The sequence below is a fragment of the Moschus berezovskii genome, chromosome 5 (assembly GCF_049115385.1).
Source record: "Moschus berezovskii isolate FMDL1 chromosome 5, NW_MosBer_1.0, whole genome shotgun sequence".
Classification (NCBI taxonomy): Eukaryota; Metazoa; Chordata; class Mammalia; order Artiodactyla; family Moschidae; genus Moschus; species Moschus berezovskii.
Window position 1 is genome coordinate 117983508 of NC_142464.1, and position 22638 is coordinate 118006145.

Consider the following 22638-nt stretch of genomic DNA (forward strand, 5'->3'; position numbering starts at 1 on the left):
TCCTTTCACCACTGGATCTGCTAAATTAACCACAAGTGCTTCTTCCAGTTTCAATTATAATGCCATTTAAAGCCAAGTCAAAAAAGGAACTATTTCTTCAATGAGCACACACTTTGCCTTCCCCCATCTGTAAGTCCCAATATTATACCAACTAGGGTTGGTTTCCTCTCCACCAGGATTGTTTCTTAGAATGCAGAGGAGGCTAAACATTAATAACTGCATCCCGTTATTCTTTAATGACTGTTTTTTAGTTATTCCAGAAAGACTCCAAACTTGACTAAATAGTCTAGGTTCATCAATCTCCTTGGGAGCTCTGCGGAATGAATATATTAATAGTGATTTGTTGTTGTTTAGTCACTCAGTCATGTCTCTTTTGTGATCCCGTGAACTGTAGCCCGCCAGGCTCCGCTGTGCATGGGATTCTCCAGGCAAGAATACTGAACTGAGTTGTCATTCCCTTCTTCAGGGGATCTTCTTGACCCAGCTATCAAACCTGCGTCTCCTGCAATGGCAAGCTGATTCTTTACCAGTGAGCCACTAGGGCAGCCCCATTAAAAGTTATATTTACTCATATATATTTCAGAGCAGCTATAATGTATAATTTATATATCATAATTAAATATATATTATTTATTTAATTAAATAAATAACAAATATATAATTTATATTATTTATATACGATATATATTTAATTATGATACATAAATTATGCATTATAGCTGCTTTAAAATATAGGGATTCCCTGATAGCTTCCCTGATAGTTTAGCATTGCGATGTTCAACCACCATGTTCAATTCCTGGGTTGGGAAGATACCCTGGAGAAGGGATAGGCTATGCACTCCAGTGTTCTTGGGCTTCCCTTGTGGCTCAACTGGTAAAGAATCCGCCTGCAATGTGGGAGACCTGGGTTCAATCCCTGGGTTGGGAAGATCCCCTGGAGAAAGGAAAGGCTACCTGCTCCAGTATTCTGACTTAGAGTTGTACATGACTGAGTGACTTTCTAAGTCATGATCTTCCCAATACAAATATATATATATATATATATATATATATATATTTTAAATGAGTTCATACATACACATATATGAACAGAGTAAAATATTTTAAGATTAAAATTCCCAAATAGGTGGGAATATTCTGACTGGAGGGGTGAAATGTAGATCTTGCAATTTGAAACATGGAGATACCCTTGTGTTAGAATCATCTCCAGAGGAAAATGAGTGAATGAATAACGTAGCCAAAACACAGTGTTTTTCTCTTCAAAATAATGTAACGGGGCCCCAGGCTGAGCCTCACCTGTGCCTACCCTGAGGTTTATTCACAGCTGGCAAGGAGGACCCCAAAGAGACTTATTTTCATAAGGGAGAGTGAGAAGAGTCCCCTGGCAGGGAAAATCTCATGAGTTCTTTACATGAGCTCGACTAGGGGCAATGTGCCTGCATCTGTGGTGGGTCTGGGTACAGCTCACACTGTCAGTCAGACAGCCCTGAGGTCCTGTACCCAGCATCTGAGTCTGACTTGTGATAAGGGGCTGTCATACGAAAGCAAATACAAGTTAGAAGAATGGAACATGTTAAGTGTAAGGTACCCTCAACCTTGAAGCCAGCGGCTGGGCATCATTTGGTCAAGGTGTGTTTGAGGCCAGTTTCATCAGCCTCGAGCAGACACTGGCAGATACCAACATCCCTGGTGAAAAGTTTTGACAAGAAAAGCCCAGAAACCGTATTGCTGTCGAGATCAAGACTGGGAAAGGAGTGAAGCTAAAGCCACACAACACCAAAAGGGCAAGTTCTTAGAGGACAGAAGATGGACCACCTTCTTGGGATTCTCAGAACCCTGTGGAAGGCTTTGAGGGTACCTGGACGCTGGAGTTTCTCCCCACTCCACTCCTACCCTGCCCTTGACCCCTGCAATGAGACTGAGCTTCTCTGTTTTTTTTATGTTCCATAGCATTCTGTACAGAGAGCCACCCTGTTTCTCCAAGATATGACTTGGGCAGCAAAAGTGCCAGTGAGGTAGGCTAGATGGCTCTTTTCCCTACAGTGGTCAGAAGATAATTAGAACATGGACATCCTGGGTTCTACCATTGCAGGCCCTCTGTCCAAGTCAACATTGTAGATTCCAACTGGACCAGCGGCCGGATTTCCGATTCTTCCTTCCCTAGAGTCCCTCTTTCTAAAACAATGCAACACCACTGGATGGATGCCTTTGAATGGAAATATCCAGTGATTGTCAAGGTGATGAAATGAGATTGGAATACCCCAGAAACAAATCTGTATGAATGACGCTTGAAAAATCTTGCACCCGAAATGAGGGAAGGATGGGCAGACCTGTTTACCAGGGACTGACTCTAAATATCACAGTTCACTGCTCCTTGGTCTGTTATCCAAAAATCTGTACAACTCAACAACGGAATCCAAACAACCTGGCTTAAAAGGGGGCAAAAGGTTATGAATTGATATTTCCCCCAAAGAAGACACACAAATGGCCAATGAGCCCATGGAAAGATGCTCCACATCACTGATCATTAGGAAAATGCACATCAAAACCACATTGGGACACCATTTCATGGCAGATGGATGGATAAGCAAAATAGGGTATATCAATGGAATATCATTTGACCAGAAAAAGGAATGAAACTCTGACACGTATTATAACAGAGATGAACCTAGAAGACACTGCATGTGTGCTAAGAGGCTTCAGTCATGTCCAACTCTGTGCGACTCGATGGACCATAGCCCACCAGGCTTTCCCATCCATGAAATTCTCCAGGCAAGAATACTAGAGTGGATTGCCAAGCTCTCCTCCAGGGGATCTTCCCAACCCAGGGATCGAACCCACGCCTTTCACATCTCCTGCATTGGCAGACAGGTTCCTTACCACTAGCACAACCTGGGAAGCCCACTTGAAGACATTGTGTTGCATGAAATGTCAGATACTGAGGGACAAATAGTGCATGACTCCGCTTCTACAAGATCCTGAGAGTGGTCGGATTCATAGAAACAGAAGGAGAATGGTGCTTGCCAGAGGTTGAGGTAGGGCAGGGAAACAGAGAACTATTGTTATTTTTTGTTGCTTGCTTACCCGCTTTTTTTAAATTTATTTTTAATTGAAGGATAATTGTTTTACAGTATTGTGTTGGTTTCTGCCATCCAATAATGTGAATCAGCCATAAGTATACATACGTCCCCGCACTCTTGAACCTCCCTCCCACCCCGTACCCTTCTAAGTTATCACTGGGCACAGGGTCAAGCTCCCTGTGTTAAACAGCAATTTCCCACTATCTATTTTTACCCCTGGAGAAGGAAATGGCAAAGAGTAACATAAGGACTGACATTGAAACTGAAACTCCAATACTTTTGCCACCTGATGCAAAGAGCTGACTTATTGGAAAAGACTCCGATGCTGGGAAAGATTGAGGGCAGGAGGAGAAGGGGATGACAGAGGATGAGATGGCTGGATGGCATCACCAACTCAATGGACATGAGTTTGGGTGGACTCCGGGAGTTGGTGATGGACAGGGAGGCCTGGCGTGCTGCAGTCCATGGGGTCACAAAGCATCGGACACAACTGAGCGACTGAACTCAACTGAACTGGGCGACCCAGGCCACCCCCGCGTGGCAGAGAACAGGAAGGGACAAAGACAAATTGGACATCGGGGTCCGAACGGTAAACCCATGGTGTCTCAAATGGCTGGAGGAGCCCCTAGAGACACGGAGCCCGCGGCAGGGGCCTGCGTGTCCTCAGCCCCCTCCCGGGGAGGCTGGCTTCATTTCTGTAGCACATGCGGTTTATAGAAGGAGAAACAGCAGCACCCAAACCACACCACTGTGTATGCATGCGAAGCCCTTGTTTAGGGAGGCTCAAAAGGGAAGTTCTCAGTCTGTAATATCTCTTCCCTGCAAATTCCTTCCGGGCCTCCTGCGGCCTCAGCACTATATAGAGATGTCAAGTGTTTATCCAAGCGGCCTCCTGCTTTCTGTGGCTCAGCCTATCTTTCTGAATGTGGCTTCTCCTTCCCTGCCCCCTCTGAATGTTCTGGCTCCCCTGGACGCCCATAGCTGATTTTCTAGCTTTTCTCTTGCTCACTCATTCTTCCAGTTTTCAAATAGATCCTTACTTCACCTGCTTGGCCAAAGGAAACATCTGTTGCTCCTACTTAAGTCACATCTGACTCTCTGCAACTCCATGGGCTGTAGCCCGCCAGGCTCCTCTATCATGGGATTCTCCAGGCAAGGATATACTGGAATGGGTTGCCATGCCCTCCTCCAGGGGATCTTTCTGACCCAGGGATCGAACTTGAGTCCCTTGCATTAGCAGGAGGATTCTTTGCCACTGAGCCACCAGGGAAGCTCCTACATATATGCAAAATGACACATATATTAGCAAAGTGACACAATCAGGACTGAGGAAGAAAGGGAGGAAGAAAATACTTACACTGTGCGAGTTAACACAGTCGCCGTAGCTGAACTTCAGAGAGCTGCACCAGTTCTTGGTGCCAAGACGAGGACGCCTAGAAGCTTCTAAGGGAAACAGTGCTTCTGAGGATAGTCAGTTCTGGTGTGTCTTACTTTATGAAAGGAGCACAGAGGGAATTCCCTGGCAGTCTAGTGGTTAGGACTCTGCACTGTCACTGCCAAGGGCCCAGGTTCGATCACTGGTCAGGGAACTAAAATCACACAAGCCACATGGCCAAGGAAAAGGGCCATCGACTCAGTGAAAAATGGCCAACACTTTCCTGGGATATGAAAATTTTCATTTGGCTTTGTTGTGTTGCCATGGTTACTACTTCTCTGTTGATAAGGAGAAAAGAAGCCATTTTCTCTTGGCATCTATTCTGTTTGCAGGAACCAAGTTGGAGATCAAGAATTCTCCCAGGGGACTTCCCTGATGGTCGGGTGGCTAAGGCTCTGGGCTCCCAGTGCAGGGGCTGGGGTTCAATCCCTCCTGATGAGGGAATTAGATCCCACATGCCACAATTAGGACTTGGCATGGCCAAACTAACTAATTTTAAAAAGAATCCTTCCATACATTTGAGTCAGTGCTAATGAAGTGGATGGACCTAGAGTTTATTATACGGAGTGAAGTCAGTCAGAAAGAGGAAAATAAATAATGTATATTAATGCATATATATATATATATATAGAATCTAGAATGCTACCATCTAGAAGCTAGATGGCACTGTTGAAACTATTTGCAGGGCAGCAATGGAGAGGCAACCCACTCTAGTACCCTTGCCTGGAAAATGCCATGGATGGAGGAACCTGGTAGGCTACAGTTCATGGGGTCGCAAAGAGTCGGACACAACTGAGAAACTTCATTGGTAATGGAGAGGCAGACACAGGGAACAGATTTGTGGACACAGGGGACGGGGACGGAGAGGGTGGGATGAGTGGAAAGGACAGAATAGCTTGGAAACATATACATTACCATTTGTAAAATAGATAGCCAGTGGGAATTTGGTGTATGATACAGGGAACTCAACCCGGGGTTCTGTGACAACCAAGAGGGGTGGGATGGGGTGGGAGGTGGGAGGGAGGTTCAAGAGGAACCTATGGCTGATTCAGGTGGATGTATGGCAGAAACCAACACAATATTGCAAAGCAATTCTCCTTCAGTTAAAAGCAAATAAATTTTTTAAACTAAAGTACTTCACAAAAGCCCCTCCCCCAAAAAGGAGTCCTTCCCGTTACAAATTTTTGCATGCCATATTTCCCATTATGTGGGAAGACTCAGGTCCCATGGCAAAGCCAATGAGGAGCTATGGTGTCAGCTGCACCATGAAGTTCTTCCTCCCCTAAAGGTAACTACTCTCTAAGTCACCGTATCTGACCTTCAGATGCCTTTGGCTACCTGACTCCCTACCCACTGCGCCCTTCCATTGTGGTGTCTAACAATGGAGAGAGGACAGAAGAGGTCTGTAACTTTTCCAGCGTGATTCTTGGTGGATCCACAGAAGCAGCTGGTCACAAGGCTGCATCCTGTTGCTTCCTCCCTGATCTGAAGAGTGTGGGGGTCAGCTTCACATCCACCCTGTGCAAGACACAAAAGCAAGCACTCCAGAGTCTCCAGAAGAAAAGAATGCAGCCCTGCCCAGACTTTGACCTTGGCCCACTGGGAATCCTTTTGGAATCCTGATCTCTAAACTTGTGCTGTTTTTAACCATTGCCATTTTGGTGTTAAGTTTGTGGCAGTTTGTTACAGCAGCAATTTGGAACAAACAAACATGCTTCACTCTCTGCTTCCCCCTTCTTGCTGCATGGGATGTGGATGCAGGGTCTGGTGGGATGGCAGCCTTCCTGTAGTCTTGCAGTAATATCCATGAGGATGAAGGACTCAAGCTCGGGCCAGCAGAGTCTGGGTCTCCGATGGCTTCACCAAGCCACCAGCCCTGGGCTGCCCATCCCTGAACTTCATGTCACATTAAGACAAACAAAATACAACATGTTTATGTCACTATAGTAGGACTCTGTGTGCTGGAGCTGACTCAATCAGCTCCTGAGAGGGAATTATTAAATATTTTACAAGTTTTTAAATATTTCACAATATTTGCAATATTTTAAATATTGTACAAGTTTTAGGGGCTTCCCTGATAGCTCAGTCGGTAAAGAATCCACCTGCAATGCAGGAGACCCTGGTTCGATTCCTGGGTCGGGAAGATCCCCTGGTAAGGGATAGGCTACCCACTCCAGTATTCTTGGGCTTCCCTGGTGGCTAGGCTGGTAAAGAATCCGCCTCCAATGCAGGAGACCTGGGTTGGATCCCTGAGTTGGGAAGATCCCCTGGAGAAGGGAAAGACTACCCAATCCAGTATTCTGGCCTGGAAAATTCCATGGACTGTATAGTCCGTAGGGTCACAAAGAGTCAGACATGACTGAGCGACTTTCACTCGCTTAAAGCTTTACTACTCTCTATGCTCCTGAGACTACCCCTCTGTTTCTCTCCCCACTCCATATTATGTACATAGTATATACTGTACTAGATACTATATATCTTCACAACTGCATACCAAGTTCCATCACACTGGTAGCTTAAAACCAGCCATGGGGGGTGTATTTCCACTGGGAAAAACAGCAAACACTACAAATCGGGATTTCACATTTTCTCAGAGTCAGTTGTTAGACATTTACTGATCTGCCAGTGGTTTTGTGTCTCTGCAGCCAAATACATGTCCAATCAATGTGTCCCTAAGGGTTTTTAATGCTGCTTGTCCTGAAAGAAGAGCTACCACTTGTCAGCTCAAATTATATTTGTAGGAAACTGGATTCTCCTTGTTCCTCTTAAGTAAAAATTTAGGTACCAGGCACTGTGCTAGGCAGGCTCTTTCTTACTCTACCTTATGAAAGGTAGATCTTATAAGCCCATTTCACACACGAGGAGACCAAAGCTCAAGAGAAGAAGGGATTTGACAAGGATCCTTGGCCAGTGAGAGGCCAAGAGAGGATTTGAACACCCTTTGAGCTGACCCAGAATCTGTGTTCATCCTTCTGCAGCACAGTGTGCTTCAAACAGCAGACACTGAATAAATATTTGTTGAGTTATTGAAACAAGTGTTAATTCTTCCTTCCAGATTGCCAGGGACCCAAGATGCTGGACTCACGTGCAAGGCAGCTTTCACACCATATGTGCAAAAGACATTGGCACCAGGAAACTTTTCCTGAACATCAAAGAGAGCCCTGAAACACTTATGGTTAGAAGATTGAGTTTCATGAAAGTATTAAATTTATGTTTTTTCGAACAGCATCACTGGGGGAGGCACCAGTGGTTACAGCTCCCTCATCTTGAAATAGACACAGAGTAATTTCCTCCTTTGCTGGTTGTCAGCCTGGCTCCCAATCATTGACCCCAGAGCTGGCAGAATTTCAATGACTCTAAAATTAATCTGTGGGGCAGAGAGATTGTCCCATGCCTTGAAATTCTGGGAGCTTTGCTGTGGTCTTAAAGTCAGGGCCTGGGATGGAAAGTCAGGAGGTCAGAGGTGAAATTTCAATTCCTGGCCCAGCTGGGCACTTTGGACAATCCTGTGGACACATTTTTCCCCTGCCCCACAAATTCTTCTGAGCCAGGGTGATTGAGTAAGTAACACAGAATAGCTAAGCACATACACGGGATTTTTAACTTAATTTTTTCAACATTTATTTCAATTCCAACGATAGACATATGTGGACAGATAAAACAATGGGATGTGTAATAGGAAAGACATGGACAGACTGGTATGATTGCACAGAACCCAGGGTGTCAAAGTACAATGATGTTGGAGGGAGAGATCAGGAAAGGTTTTTTGAGATACTGATGCCTGAGGTTGCTGCTGCTGCTGCTAAGTCACTTCAGTCGTGTCCGACTCTGTGCGACCCCATAGACGGAAGCCCACCAGGCTCCCCCGTCCCTGGGATTCTCCAGGCAAGAACACTGGAGTGGGTTGCCATTTCCTTCTCCAAAGTGTGAAAGTGAAAAGTGAAAGTAAAGTCGCTCAGTCGTGTCTGACCCTCAGCGACCCCACGGACTGCAGTCTACCAGGCTGCTCCATCCATGGGATTTTCTAGGCAAGAGTACTGGAGTGGCTTGCCATTGCCTTCTCCGCGATGCCTGAGGTTAGGTTTAAAGAAAAAATGGAAGTAGGTAAGTGAGAAATCAGTGTAGGGGACTACAAGCAAAGGGAGTCATGCACCTAAAACACAATTAAGGTGGCCAAAGTACAACAGCTCAGTGCTTGAAAGCAAGACACAGAATGGCAAACAGCAAGAGGAGTGAGCAAGGTTGCCAGGACACACAGGATGTCACACAGATGTCACAGTAGAGTATCTTCAGTTTACTCCAGACACCAGGAGAAGCCCTCAGAAGTTTTAACCAGAGGGTGACATACCCCTGTTTGTGTTCAGGAGCAATCTTGAAGGCCTCAGGATTCATGAGAAACTCCTTGCAAAAGAATTGGTAGGAGATGAGCACCACAGAGGGAGCTGTGCTGAGAAAGCAGAGGGTCAGCATAAAGATCCATAAAGATTCATTGGGAAAAATCACAGGACGCAGAGACTGAGGTTAGAGCTGGTCTAGGATAACCCCTGAGTTTCTAGCCAGAGCAACTAGCTGGATGATAACACCCTGAACTAAACACAGGCACCAGAGCAGGTGTTGGTGAGACAGTGGGTTACAGCATGAGTTCAGTATAAGTCGTGCATGTGTTATCCCAGTTGAGATGCCCAACAGCCAGTGTCTTCAAAAAACAGTGGGCTTTATTCATCTCTGAATCCAATCTAGGGCAAATCCTGGCATGCATAAAACTCTTGACATGTATTCATAAATTGAAAGGATGGAAAACTGAATGAAGCCTAGGAGAGGAGTTTAACATAGGAACAGAGGTTCGATTCCCAAGTGGCGCTAGCGGTAAAGAACTCCCCTGCCAATGAAGGAGACGCAAGAGCCACAGGCTCAACCCTTGGATCAGGAAGATCCCCTGCAGAAGGAGATGGCAACCTACACCAGTATTCTTGCCTAGAAAATTCCATGGGCAGAGGAGTCTGATGGACTGCAAAGAGTAGGACACGGCTGAGAATGCATACACACACACCCAGAGAGGTTTAATGGGGATAGCAACTTACTGAGAGTGGTTTAAACTGAGAAATAATGAAATTCCAGAGAAAGAAAGAGTCTCTAAAGTGATAAGAGGAGAAGGCCAAGAATGAGATCCTTGGGAGCACCAAGAAGCAAGGTAGCCCAGTGCAAGCAGATGGAGACTGGGGGATGCAGAGAGTTTGGAGGGAAAGAGACAGACATCCCAGAGGCCAAGGAAGCCAGGAGGACACGCACGGTCATAAAGATACACCCTGAGAAAGGCCCACGGGATTCACGCGAGGGCCTCTGCAAGAGCAGCCACCACAGACCAAGATAGGGTAACGGGGGAGGAAGAGGGTCATTAAAGGTCAATGAATCAGCTCTAAATAACTTGCAGAAGTTGCCCCTGACTCTGCTGAAAGATAGGACAGACTGCTCAAGTGTAAACGGGGCTTGAGACAAAAATCAACTTCACTGTAGACAAACACAAAGGATTTTCTACGTCTTGCATTCCTGAGTGTCTGCAGTGAACATTACCTGCTAATTTGGGTGAGAAGGTAGTAGTTGAGTCAGCTGGCAAATGTGGCAGGAGATGGCAAGACAAACCTTCTGTCCCATTTCTGGTCTGATAATCTCATTTTAAAACCAGTCAACGGAGGCCCAGAGAGATGAAACAAATCATTCACAGAAAACCAGAACTGAGGTCTTCTAAGTCCCAGACCCACACTGCCTCCTGAAAGTTTTGTTACGGTTCCACCATAAACAACAGAATAGGAAGGCCATGTTCTGGGTTAGAGTTGTTGACTAAAAAGTATAGTCACAACCTGAAAGTAGAAAGTTATTTCATTTGGTGGGAATGTTTGGCCCAGGAGGCAGCATCCCAGGAGCTCTGAGAAAACCTCTCCAAGGAGTCAGGAGGGGGATGCAGGCTATACACAAGTTTGCAACAAAGGGAGCAGGCAGCCTGAGCATCAGAGATCAGGGATCAAGTTAAGGAATTTAGCATTCTGTGTATGGGAAGATGGCAGCCTCTGGGCTCACTGAATCCATACCTTTCATGCTCCTCAGCTATCTGGGGCCAATCCTGTTTCCTTGTTCACCTTGCTTCTTGCATTCCCCCAGCTCCTCAGCAACCACCGTGGGGGGTGGCAACATCCCTGGATCACAGTTTGGGGAGCCCTCATTTACATTTGGAGGCCAGAAATCGCTGATGGCTGTGACATTTCTTGTTTATTGATACGGCAGGAGATATTTTCATTTCACAGACTGAAATTGTATTGAAGCTGAGCCATTTTCCCAACATGAAGTTGCTTGAGGGTAGAGTCATCACAGAAAAGGCAAAACCAAGTCTCCACATTCCATCTGAGTCCTTAGTTATGTCTGATGACACATAACCAGTGTCTCCTAACTGGTTGGCCTGAGAGATTTCCATCTATAGAGTACAAGGAGATCCAACCAGTCCATTCTAAAGGAGATCAATCCTGGGTGTTCATTGGAAGGACTGATGCCAAAGCTGAAACTCCAATACTTTGGCCACCTCATGCAACGAGTTGATTCACTGGAAAAGACTCTGATGCTGGGAAGGATTGGGGGTGGGAGGAGAAGGGGATGACAGAAAATGAGATGGCTGGATGGCATCACCGACTCAATGGAGGTGAGTTTGAGTGAACTCCGGGAGTTGGTGATGGACAGGGAGGCCTGGCGTGCTGTGATTCATGGGGTCGCAAAGAGTCGGACACGACTGAGCTGAACTGAGAGTACCCTTATATCAGCTCTGGCTCAAGCCACAACATCCCAGGCGGAGACAATCAACTAACAGCTTCAGCCCTGTGGCCACTCCAAAATCTTCAACAACACTCATTCTTTTCTTGGTTATTGTTTTGTTGTTTTTGATGATCTGAATGACCAAATATATATTTCTTTTTAAAAAAATTCTATTGGAGTATAGCCGATTTACAATGTTGCGTTAGTTTCAGGCTCAACAGAGTTCATTTTTATGGTGGGATAGCCTGTGAGACTCTCTGCCAAAAAGCCTATCTGGAACCTTTGATCCAAGTGACATGGGGTCATTGTCTAATCTAACCTATTGTGTTGCTTTAAAACTCCTTTGGCTTCAGATGACTGAAATGGACCTTGAACTAGGCAAGCATGCAAGTTTCTCATACGGATACCAGGTCTCACGTAAGCACAGTATTTGGATTCCAGGACATACTGAAACCAGGGGTTTGAATGCGATTAAAAATTCTGCCTCCATCTTTTATTCCTGAGCCACTGTGCCATTCCTAAATTCAGGAATCCTAAAGAAGGAACTCACTGGTCTGTCTGGGCCAGGAACTCACCGCTGAGACCAACTTGGCTAGAGAGGGTGAGTCCAATAATATCTCTGCCTCAGCCCCCGTTTAAGAATGAAGTGGAAAGAGATGGCGCCCCGCGTGGCTCTAGTGGTGAAGCCAGTGCAGGAGACTTCACAGACATGGGTTCAATCTGTCGGTCGGGAAGATTGCCTGGGGGAAGGCTTGGAAACCCACTCTAGTATTCTTGCCTGGAGAATCCCACAGACAGAGGATTCTGGTGGGCTACAATGCACGAGGTCACAAAGAGGTGGACTCAAGTGAAGCGACTGAGCACACGAGCGTGCAAGCGTTCGTCTCACTATTTACTCAGTGCAGGGCTCTACACTAGGTTCTCGGAGAGAGGAAGCAAGGCCAACTAAAAGCTGGAGAAGAACCAGATTTCTCAGTAAGGAGCCTCCCGCTCTGAAAGGGAAAATGAGGTAACACAGCCTAGGCACTTCCACCATCATGCTGCCTGCACAGGACATGGGTTCTGAAGTTAATGAGCTTGGCTGAAGAGGTCTACAGTCAAACACATCTGCCCTGGGCCCTTGAGTCACACCCAGCACGGTAAGACGCACGTGGCACAGGGATAAGCAAACGAGCACTGACCTAGACAACTCAGATCCGCATCGCCTGCCTCTCTCTCCAGGGTACGTGCTCATTGTGTAGACGGGCAGGCAAAATCACCCACGTTGTAGACAACCATCTCCCTTCTTCATCGGCTCTTTTACCAAGTTTATGGAGTTATATCAGTGGAGGTTAAGCACCCATAAGATGTGATTCAGCAGCTTACTGGAGCCACACAGCATCAAGCTGAGAACCAGGAGCCAAGCCCAGTGTCCTCTGAGTATTCAGCCCACGATCACATCCTTACACCAGGAAGACTCCTAGAATTACTTCATCTCCCATTATCTGAGCCTTTAAAAAAATGGATCTCCTTGGAGATACCTTGTCCCCAGTGGAAAAGTACAGAGCTCTGCTCAGGTGGGTCCACGTGCGTAGGGTTGGCTTGGGGTCATCTGGGCTGAGTCAAGCTGAACTGGGAGGTCATCTGGACAAGCACAGGGGGACACTGATCCCAGGGCTGCTGGTGGGAAGCCATTGATTTTCGCAGTTGTATATGCTCTAACGGGCTTATCAAGGAGACGTTTACAAATGGGGAGCCTTGCTGTTTCTAACAGAGTAACCGTAATATATTGATTCAGTGACCTGACAACCCATTTCCATGAAGTGCTGGTTTACACTTGACTGTTTTCCTGGCCAGCAGGCAGATAAAGAGGCCACCAGGTTGACAAGGAGGAGGCTGCACAGGCCCAGAACTCCTATTCAGCAGTTAGGCCTGGGCTCTGCAGCTTCTCATATGCCTTGAATCCAGCCAGAACTCACCCCTCACTCTTTCCTACATGGTCTCCGAAACCTTCCACCCAACCCTGCCTAGGGCACCATTCTGACCCACTCTGTGCCAAGCCTCTGATCCAAACAACACAGGGGAACACTGTTCATGTTTCTTTGGTCAAATATTCAGGTCACAACCACGCTGGACAGGCCAAAAGGGCCCTGGGGCAGAGCCAATTATATTTTCTGATCCGGAAAAGGAAAATCTGGCCTCCAGGGACATTAACCAGCACATGCTGAGACCTCATCTGTTGCAGCAGTTCTCACTGGCCGTCAGTACCCTCAAAACTTCTCCAAGAGGATGGTAGTATTCCCTTCATTGTTTGGGTAACAAAACTGAGACTCAGAGAGATGAAGTTAATCAAACTGATGCAATTTGCCAGTGGTAGAACTGGAGTTCTCAGGTCTGTCAGATTGTAGCATTTTTTTTTTTCCATAATACCATGTGGCCTCAGCCAGATATTCTGCCCGGACCTGTCTTGGAAGATGCATTTGGACATCTACTGCAGTCCCGTTTCTAGAACTTCAGTTGGCTCAGATGTCCTGTGGCCTTGTGCTTCACTGAAGACCAGGATGCTCTGTCCCACAGGGAGAGATCTGGAGAGTCTAAGCCAATGATCCTCAACCCTAGGTGCTTATCAGAGCTCTTTGGAATGCACACAGACACACACACAGTGTGTCTGTACAACGGGGCCCCAGTTGAGCCCAGTTAAATCAGTCTCCAAGTACAGAACCTGGCCATCTGTTTATCTTGATATTTTAAAGGCTCCCCAATTCAACCTCAGCCAGAGTTGAGAATCACTGGCCTGAACCATTCTCCTTAGCACTGGTCTGGGATGAGTGTCTGATAATAACTCTAGCCAACAAAGGTAATGAGAAATATTCTGGAAGGCTGGGCTTTGAGAAAATTTTTCTTCTTTATTTAAAAGGGGCATGAGGATGGAATGGGTCGCCTTTGGATCTATTTGACCTTTGGACTTTGTGCTGTAAAGATGTGATGCTGGTGTTATTGCAGCCATCTTGTGACCATAAGGGAGCCAGACTAACAGACAACAGGCTAAGAAGAAAGGTAAGAATCTGAGAACTTGGTGGCATCTTTCAGCAACTTAAATAACCTCAGAATCACCTTACCCTGAGAATTCTTGTTGTGAGAGGTGACCACTATTCTTAATTTTTAAGACACTAAGTTGTATGTTCTGTTGCACGTGTGCATGATTGCTAAGTTGCTTTTAGTTGTGTCCAACTCTGTGCAAACCTATGGATTTCAGCCCACCAAGCTCCTCTGTCCATGAGATTCTCCAGGCAAGAATAATGGAGTGGGTTGACATGCTCTTCTCCAGGGGATCTTCCAGACCTAGGGATACAACCTGTGTGTCTTATGTCTACATGCCTTGGCAGGTGGGTTCTTTACCACTCGTGCCACCTGGAAAGCCAGGATATTCTGTTGCTTACAGCCAAAAGGATCTCAACAGATAACACCCACTAATGAGCTTCACTTGCCTACTGCCTGACCTATTTCTAACAGGGGCAGAAGTACATCAGCAGCTGGGGTCCATCAGACAGTAAGGCCTAAACTCAGTCTTGCTGCCCAAAGGACTAATAACTGGAGTGAGTGCTGGGCGTGTCATTAAACAGTTAGTTACCATGAGAGCCATTCCAATAATAACCATGACATTTATTACGCACTTACTTCATGCCAGGAACTGCGCAAAGTGCTATAAGTATGTCATCTCATTCCATCCTTAAAATTACCCAGCGAGATAAGTTTTGTTATCTGTGTTTTACACATTAAGAGGCAGAGACCCCGAGAAGCTGAAGAATTTGACCAAGTTTGCATAGCCAGAGAGTGGCAGAGACAGGCTGCTAACCCCAATCTGTCAGGCTCTCAAGATTTCCCTTCGTTCCAGGAGACCATGTTGTTTCATTTCCCTGTGACTTATGATGTTCTGTGTGCTCACACATTCACTGAAGTGCTTAACGATGCGAATAAAAGGCATTCATCATTGTAATCCCTAATGGAGATAACAGAAATATTAGCAAAGGCTGAAGTGAAAACAGTTCAAGTGAGGCCTAATTTTTTACAAGGCCAAGGAATAATTTACTTTATCACGGCAAAGAATTTTATTTGACAAATGCACACTTTATCATCTCTGGTCTGCTGAAAATGTAAGTTTACATTTTTCCTAGCCATAAAATTAAAATAATTTTGGCTCCAAAAACTTAAGACAAAATCCCATTCTAGGTTCAAGCATTTCCCTGGAAATTTAAATGCTAAACATGGAGCATGAATAAGCACCCATTCCCATCAGGCAGGGCAGACCCTGGCGTCAGTCCCCCGCACAGGGTTCAAATCCCGGTTCTGCCTCTTGCTGACGGGTGAGGTTGGACTAGACTCATCACTTTTCCATCTCAGCTTTCTTACCTGGAAGGTGAGGATCACAACTCCCACTGCAGGCCTGAGACGAGGGCTAAATTAGACACCCTAAAGACCCTGATGCTGGAAAAGATTGAAGGCAGGAGGAGAAGGGGACAACAGAGGATGAGGTGGTTGGATGGCATCACCGACTCAATGGACATGAGTTTGAGTTAAACTCCAGGAGCTGGTGATGGACAGGGAGGCCTGGCGTGCTGTGATTCATGGGGTCGCAAAGAGTCGGACATGACTGAGCTACTGAACTGAACTGAAGGAAACTGTGCAGCAAAGATGTGCTGTAAAGTTTAGCTGTTATGAAAAACATGTACGGAGTGGCCGAGGATGGGACCCGGGACAGAGTAGCTCCTCAGTGAATCTTTAATGCCTTCGCTCTATCTTCCTTCTCTTGCTTCTCATCAACAGCAGTCTTCAGGGGCAGGCCTTCAGAGAGAGCACGAGAAAAACTAGGCTGTGTCCCCTCTGTTCCTGGTGGCAGGAGGGGTAACGAGATGGTGCCCACGTCTTGGTTCACTCAGCTTCTTGTCAGCATTTACAGCATCATCCCTACACCCTGACCCCAACACAAGGCAGCCAGCCAATCTGGGAGTGGGCCACCTGCCAACTTGGAAGACAAATCTGAGAAAGTGTCAGAGGATTGGGATAAGGGACAGAACAGGGGATAGAGGCGGGATGAGAAGGAATGGGTAAGTTAGCTCAGAGCCAAGGGTTTGGGGGAAGCTGGAAAGAGACGATCCCCTGCTCTCAAGTGAGAAACAAATGGGGGCGGGCGGAGTTCAAGAGAATCTGGACTCCCAGTGGGACAAGCAAAACAGGGGCCTCAGCACGGCATTACCTAACATGGGGGTTTTTATTGTTTAGTTGCTAAGTCCTGTCCAACTCTTTGCAACCCCATGGACTGTAGCCCAGCAGGCTTCTCTGTCCATGGGATTTCCTAGGCAAGAATACTGGAATGGGTTTCCATTTCCTTCTCCAGGGCATCTTCCCGACCCAGGGATCAAACCTGTGTCTCCCGTGTTGCAGGCAAATTCTTTTACCATCTGAGCCACCAAAGAAGCCCCAGGTTTGGCTATCCAAAACCAGACCCCAAGTCACACCAAGAAAAGCAGACAGAAGAGGTCAATAGTTCTTGCACATGTTTGGCATTGTTATAAGTTTTTGAGGTCCGACTCCCCCATAATTAGAATCTCATTTCAGCCCCATTGAGTTAGTTCTCAAGGCACTTTCCATGGTTATCATCCCCATTTTACAGATCTGCAAACAGAAGTCTCAAAGCTGGCAACATGTCACATAAGGGAGAAGCAGATACACAGAGAGAAGTGTGTGTGCATGCTCAATCGTGTCCGACTCTTGCGACCGCATGGACTGTAGCCTACCAGGTTCCTGTCCATGGCATTTCCCAGGCTAGAATACTGGAATGGGTTGCCATTTTCTCCTCCAGGACTCTGCATTGGGGGGGGGGGGTGGAGCCCCCACATCAGTATAATTTTTTTAAGCTTTCCAGGTGACTCTGATGACAACAGGTTTGGAAACCACTGATCGCATCTCACAAATTAACTAAAGAAACGGAGGCTGACAGAGGAAAGGAATTAACCCATGGTCACACAGCCAGTCAGTTGCAGAGACAAAGTCAGTCTCTGGGTCCGCAGTCTCCAGGACAGAGCTCCTCCCAGCTCACCCCCTGGGCTGTTTCGTTGCTCATAACATCCTACAATAGAGATAGGTTTCATTTATTCAATAAACCTTTATTGAGTGCTTCTTCGGCGCCAGGCGCCAGGGAGACACAAACAACAGGGATCTTGGCCTTAGAATCCTGGGTGGCCTGGGGGTGCCATGAGCTCAGAGCTAGTGCTTCTAGCTCAGGGCCTCCGGTGTAGCTGCAGTCAGATGGAGAGCTGGAGGATGCACGCCCATGTACGAGCAAAAGGCACGAGACCGCTTGGTAACTGCTGCCTGGTAGGGGGCTAGGAGGATGGAGGGAGTTGCAGGGGGAAGGCATGAGGCTTCAGACAGAGGAAGGGAGAGAAAAATAAGGGAAACAAAGGCTCCTTTTATGGAAGGTGGGTTACTTTTGTTTTAATAAACCACTTGTGTGCTGTGACTTTATTCAAGTTAGAATAAACGACGGTGAACTCAAGATTTCTAAGGCTATTTACTGGGCGTATAAGAAACAATGTGACATGACTGAAATACGTTAAGACCAAAATAGAGGCACTAGGAAAGCATCCCTGTAGGACAAGTCTTCACGACCACAGAGATACCGCATCGGCCTTGGCTCACAGTTGTTGGTGAAAATCGACCCACACCAGGGCCAGGCAGAGGGCTGAACAGGTCAGCGAAGTCCCTACACCTGCATGAGGAATTTACTATCTCTAATGTTGCCAAGGCCATGGGGAGGTGAACACTTTCATTTGCCATCAACAGGATAAGTTGTACAATATTTCTGAAGTGCGGTTTGGCAAATTAAAAAAAAAAATACATAAAATACTTTCAAAATACCCTTTGAACCAGTTATTCTACTTCTAGGAATTTATCTCAAGGATAAATATATAAAGGAAAACATAGAAAAGGATGTTTGACAAAGCATACATTATAAAAATAGTTAAAATTTTGGGGAAAATGCCCATAGATTGCAGGACTAGATAATTTAGTCCAATATCCACAGTCTATGGCTATTTCCCCTGCCCAACGTTTCCACTATTATTAAGGCTTCCCTGGTGGCTCAGATGGTAAAGAATCTGCCTGCAATGTGGAAGACCGGGTTGAACCCTTAGGTTGGGAAGATCCCCTGGAGAAGGAAATGGCAACCATTCCAGGATTCTTGCCTGGGAAATCCCATGGACAGAGAAGCCTGGTGGGCTACAGTCCATAGGGTTGCAAAGAGACACAACTGAACATCTTCCATTTTCTTGTCTTCTATACTTGAAAACTCTGAAGCCATTAAAAATGATGATGTGCATTTGTCTATGGATTTGGAAAATGTTATCACTTTTATTGAGAAAAGCAAATTTCAAACTGAGTTATTTAATACAATGCATTTTAAATATAGCTCCTGGACATGTGTATTTATGCATATTTGGAAAATTATTTTTCACCAAAATGTCAACAATAATGAGCAGGGCGGGGGTAATTTTAATTTCTTTATTTTTCTCCGCAATAAGTATTTTATAGTGCTTTTACAGTAAGAACAAATGATAGAGCTGTTTTCAATGGGAGATTAAAATGTTTGAAGAAACTAGGCTAATTCCAACTTGATTTAATGGAGATTGCAAATATTCATTCATTATTTTTACAGGCTCCTCTCCATTAATATACGTTCATGTAATTCGCTTATATATTCAGTCATGAAAACAGTTTGTTCATTCACTTGATACTGTTTAATAAGCATCTACTATGAATGGGGGCACAGGGATGGTAGAATACTAAGTCAGGGGGACACCATGATGGCTAAGTCAGGCTTCTGAGCCAGGCAGACCTGGGTTTGGATCGCTGTTCCATCACTCCTCAGGTATACAACCTTAGGATATCAAACTGCCCTGAGTCTGTTTCCCTGTCTATCAAAGGTAACACAAGTACCCATGGTATTATTCACCTATTACTATAAAGCAAACTACTCCAAGACTTAATGGCTTAAAACAACAATAATGATTTATTATCTCACAGTTTCTGCAGACCAGGAATTTGGGGGGACCTCGGCTGGGTGCTTCTAGCTGGAGGTATCTGCCAAAGTTGCAGTCAGATAAAGCCAGAGGGTTCACTTCCAAGCCAACGCATCCAAGGGCTGGCAAATTGATGGCAAAGATCACGGGGGCCGTCTTGCAGGCTGAGTAACCCATCCATCAAAGGAGGAGATGTTTATAAAGGGCTCGGTGTATCTGCACTGCATTCTTTATAAGCCAGAGTGACGATAACGTGGACATATAGCTGTCCTCACATAGGAGCCCCGCGAACCGGCCCAGAGACGTTAAGTGGTTTAACCAGTCATACAGCCAGGGGGTTTCTGAGCCGGGAGAAGCAGCACATTTTCTAACTTGTCTCTGCTAGGGTTCTAACTCCTTCCCTACAGGAAATCTCAGTGGAGCCACAGCAGTGAGCAACCACTTGCTGTAACAGAACAAAGTCGGTTACGAGGGTTGAAGATGAACAGATGTCTCAGAAGGAAGGACAGGGAAGCTGCGTGAGGATTCTGAGTATATAGCTGAGGAAGTCATTTTCCTTTGATGGAAAAAGTCATGAGGAGCCATGGGGAGTTTGGAACAAGAGTGACTTAATTCAAGCCTGCGTGTCAAGTTCAGCAGGCTATTGGAACATTCCCGGCATCGGGGGATGAAGGCAGCGGTGGGAAAGGATGCCCACAAGACACCGTGTCCAGGTGTCCTATCCACGTGCAACCTGTGGATGCAGGTTAAGGAAGGATGGAGGCCGGCTCGCAAGGCTGAGGTGAGAGTGGCTCCTGAGCCAGCGCATGTGCAGTGGCAACGATAAACGCCTCCCTCACGCTCATCACCAGCCCTGTGTCTGCTTCAATCGACAGCACTGGAGGCCTAAGAACATTCAGCACCACTTGGAAGCAGGGTTTTAAAGCAAAGTCTTTCCTCTCATTTCCAGCTCTCCAATGTGGCAAACGGATGAAATGAAGGGCCAGACAGAATGCGATGAATGTGGTTCCGAGTTCAGTCCCAAGGCCCTGCTCTACTGGAAGGCTGGCTTCCCAGGGATGGAGGTGCTGAAAGAGTTGTCTCCCTCAAGGCTGTGAGGCTGGGCATCACTTCCCTGTGCAATCTGTCTGACCACCCCCTCACCCTGGCCTGGAGGAACAGAGCGGCTCTCAGCACCCTGCCCACCATTTACCACGATGGACCCTCTCCTGAGACCAGGAAGGGTGCTCTGCTAACCTGAGGGCAGAGACCATGTCCCTAGGCATCTCAGTTCCTAGGGCCTGAACGCTGCTTCTGCTCTCTGAGAGCTTGACAAGTATTTTTCCCTCCCAGTTTCATCAGCTTCACATCCAGACACTGAGGGTGTGATCCCAAGGGCTGAATCCCCCCATCAATAGGGCTGCCATTCACATCACAGGTCTTGTAGATTCAATCATCCATTTTCCAGGATAATAAAATAATCTGTTCTAACAAAACAGTGTGACAATCTTCTAAAAGAGGGGAATAAAAGTAATGTGAGAAAGGAACATTTTTTTCTAGTTGGCCCAGCGATTCTATACCCACTGGCAGTGGCCTTATCCATACACAGGTTTTATTTGGCCAGTGTAACTTTAAAAATGGGATTGGGGTGGCTCTAGATGGGCACATGCTCTCCAAATCGCCACCCACTCCCTATTGGCTTCTATTCTTAACTGCTTTGTATTCCTTACCTCCTAGCCCCTGATGCCATACACGTTTGCAGCCCTGCAATAGGACACAACACTTCATAATGCATAAAGCGGATGTTTGCAAGGTTCTTTCTTGGGCTGGATCAAAATCCTTGCTATAGCTTCTATCTCTCCTATATCTAGAGTTCTACAGGTTCCATATTGGAAGTTGAACCTTTTTCTAAAGCAGTTCTTTCATCAATTTGGAAACCATCATCAGAGTCTCTGAGGCCTTCTCTTTTCCATGTTAAGCCCACTGTCTTTCTTCATCTGTTTCTTAGGACACCAGAATCAGAAAGCATCTTCTTAAAGAGGGGCTTCCCAGGTGGCGCAGTGGTAAAGAATCTGCCTGCCAATCAACGCAAGATGATGCAGGAGACATGGGTTCTATCCCTGGGTTGGAAATAGCCCCTGGAGAAGGAAATGGCAACCCACTCTGGTATTCTTGCCTGGAAAATTCCGTGGACAGAGGAGCCTGGCGGGCTACAGTCCATGGGGTCACAGAGTCAGATGCATCTGAAAAGAGGAGCACTCATCAGAGGTAAAGAAATAATGCAGGCATGCTCTAATCTCTTGCAATTCAAAGTGCAACCCAAAAGCCAGCATCAGCACTAGGGTCACTTGGCACCTTGCGACAGACGCAGAGCCTCAAATTCCACCCTAGACCTACTGAATCAATATTCTTTAGCTGATTCACACAAACCAACTCAGAGAACAGAGCCTCTTTCTGTACTGACATAGCCTAAGATTCCATGAGTCAACGTATGGACACCAAGGGGGGAAGGAAGGGTGGGATGAATTGGGAGATCGGGATTGACATATACACACTACTGTGTATAAAACGGGTAACTAATGAGAACCTACTGTACAGCACAGGGAACTCTATCTACTCAATGCTCTGTGGAGGCCTGAATGGGAAGGCAATCCAAAAACAAGGGGCTATATGTATACAGACAGCTGATTCACTTTGCTGTACAGCGGAAAGCAACACAACATCGTAAAGCAACTCTACTGCAATAAAAATTAGTAAAAAGGAGATCAGTTCCGAGTATTCATTGGAAGGACTGATGCTGAAGCTGAAACCCCAATACTTTGGCCACCTGATGTGAAAAGCTGACTCACTTGAAAAGGCTACCTGATGCTGGGAAAGATTGAAGACGGGAGGAAAAGGGGACGACAGAGGATGAGAGGGTTGGACGGCATCACGGACTCAATGGACATGAGTTTGGGTAAGTTCTGGGAGTTGGCAATGGACAGGGAGGCCTGGTGTGCTGCAGTTCATGGGGTCGCAAAGAGTCGGACATGACTGAGCGACTGAACTGAACTGAAAAAGATTACATGATTCAATCTTTTAAGAGGCAGTTATATTGTTGACCCTGAGTCCTGTTATCTGAAATCCATTTTTTCACTCACTAAGCCATACCTTCCTATGTATTAACAGTTTTATGGAAGCATTTAACAGTCTAATGACATTTTGATGACTTATACATATGCATAGAGGAAGATCTTAAGGACCAAACACAGATCATGTTCATCTTTGCTGCTTCTGTCAGGCAGGTGTG

General features: G+C 46.2%; 1 protein-coding gene across 1 annotated transcript in view; it reads right to left on the reverse strand.

Annotated features, from left to right (window-relative positions):
• Positions 1–17327: 17327 nt before the first annotated feature.
• Positions 17328–22638, reverse strand: part of RAB28 (RAB28, member RAS oncogene family) — a 116147-nt gene continuing 110836 nt past the window's right edge. The window contains exon 7 of the mRNA XM_088836496.1: positions 17328–21592. Within this exon, the coding sequence (XP_088692622.1) occupies positions 21575–21592 (18 nt within the window). The 3' untranslated portion in view covers positions 17328–21574. The remainder of the gene's footprint in view (positions 21593–22638) is intronic.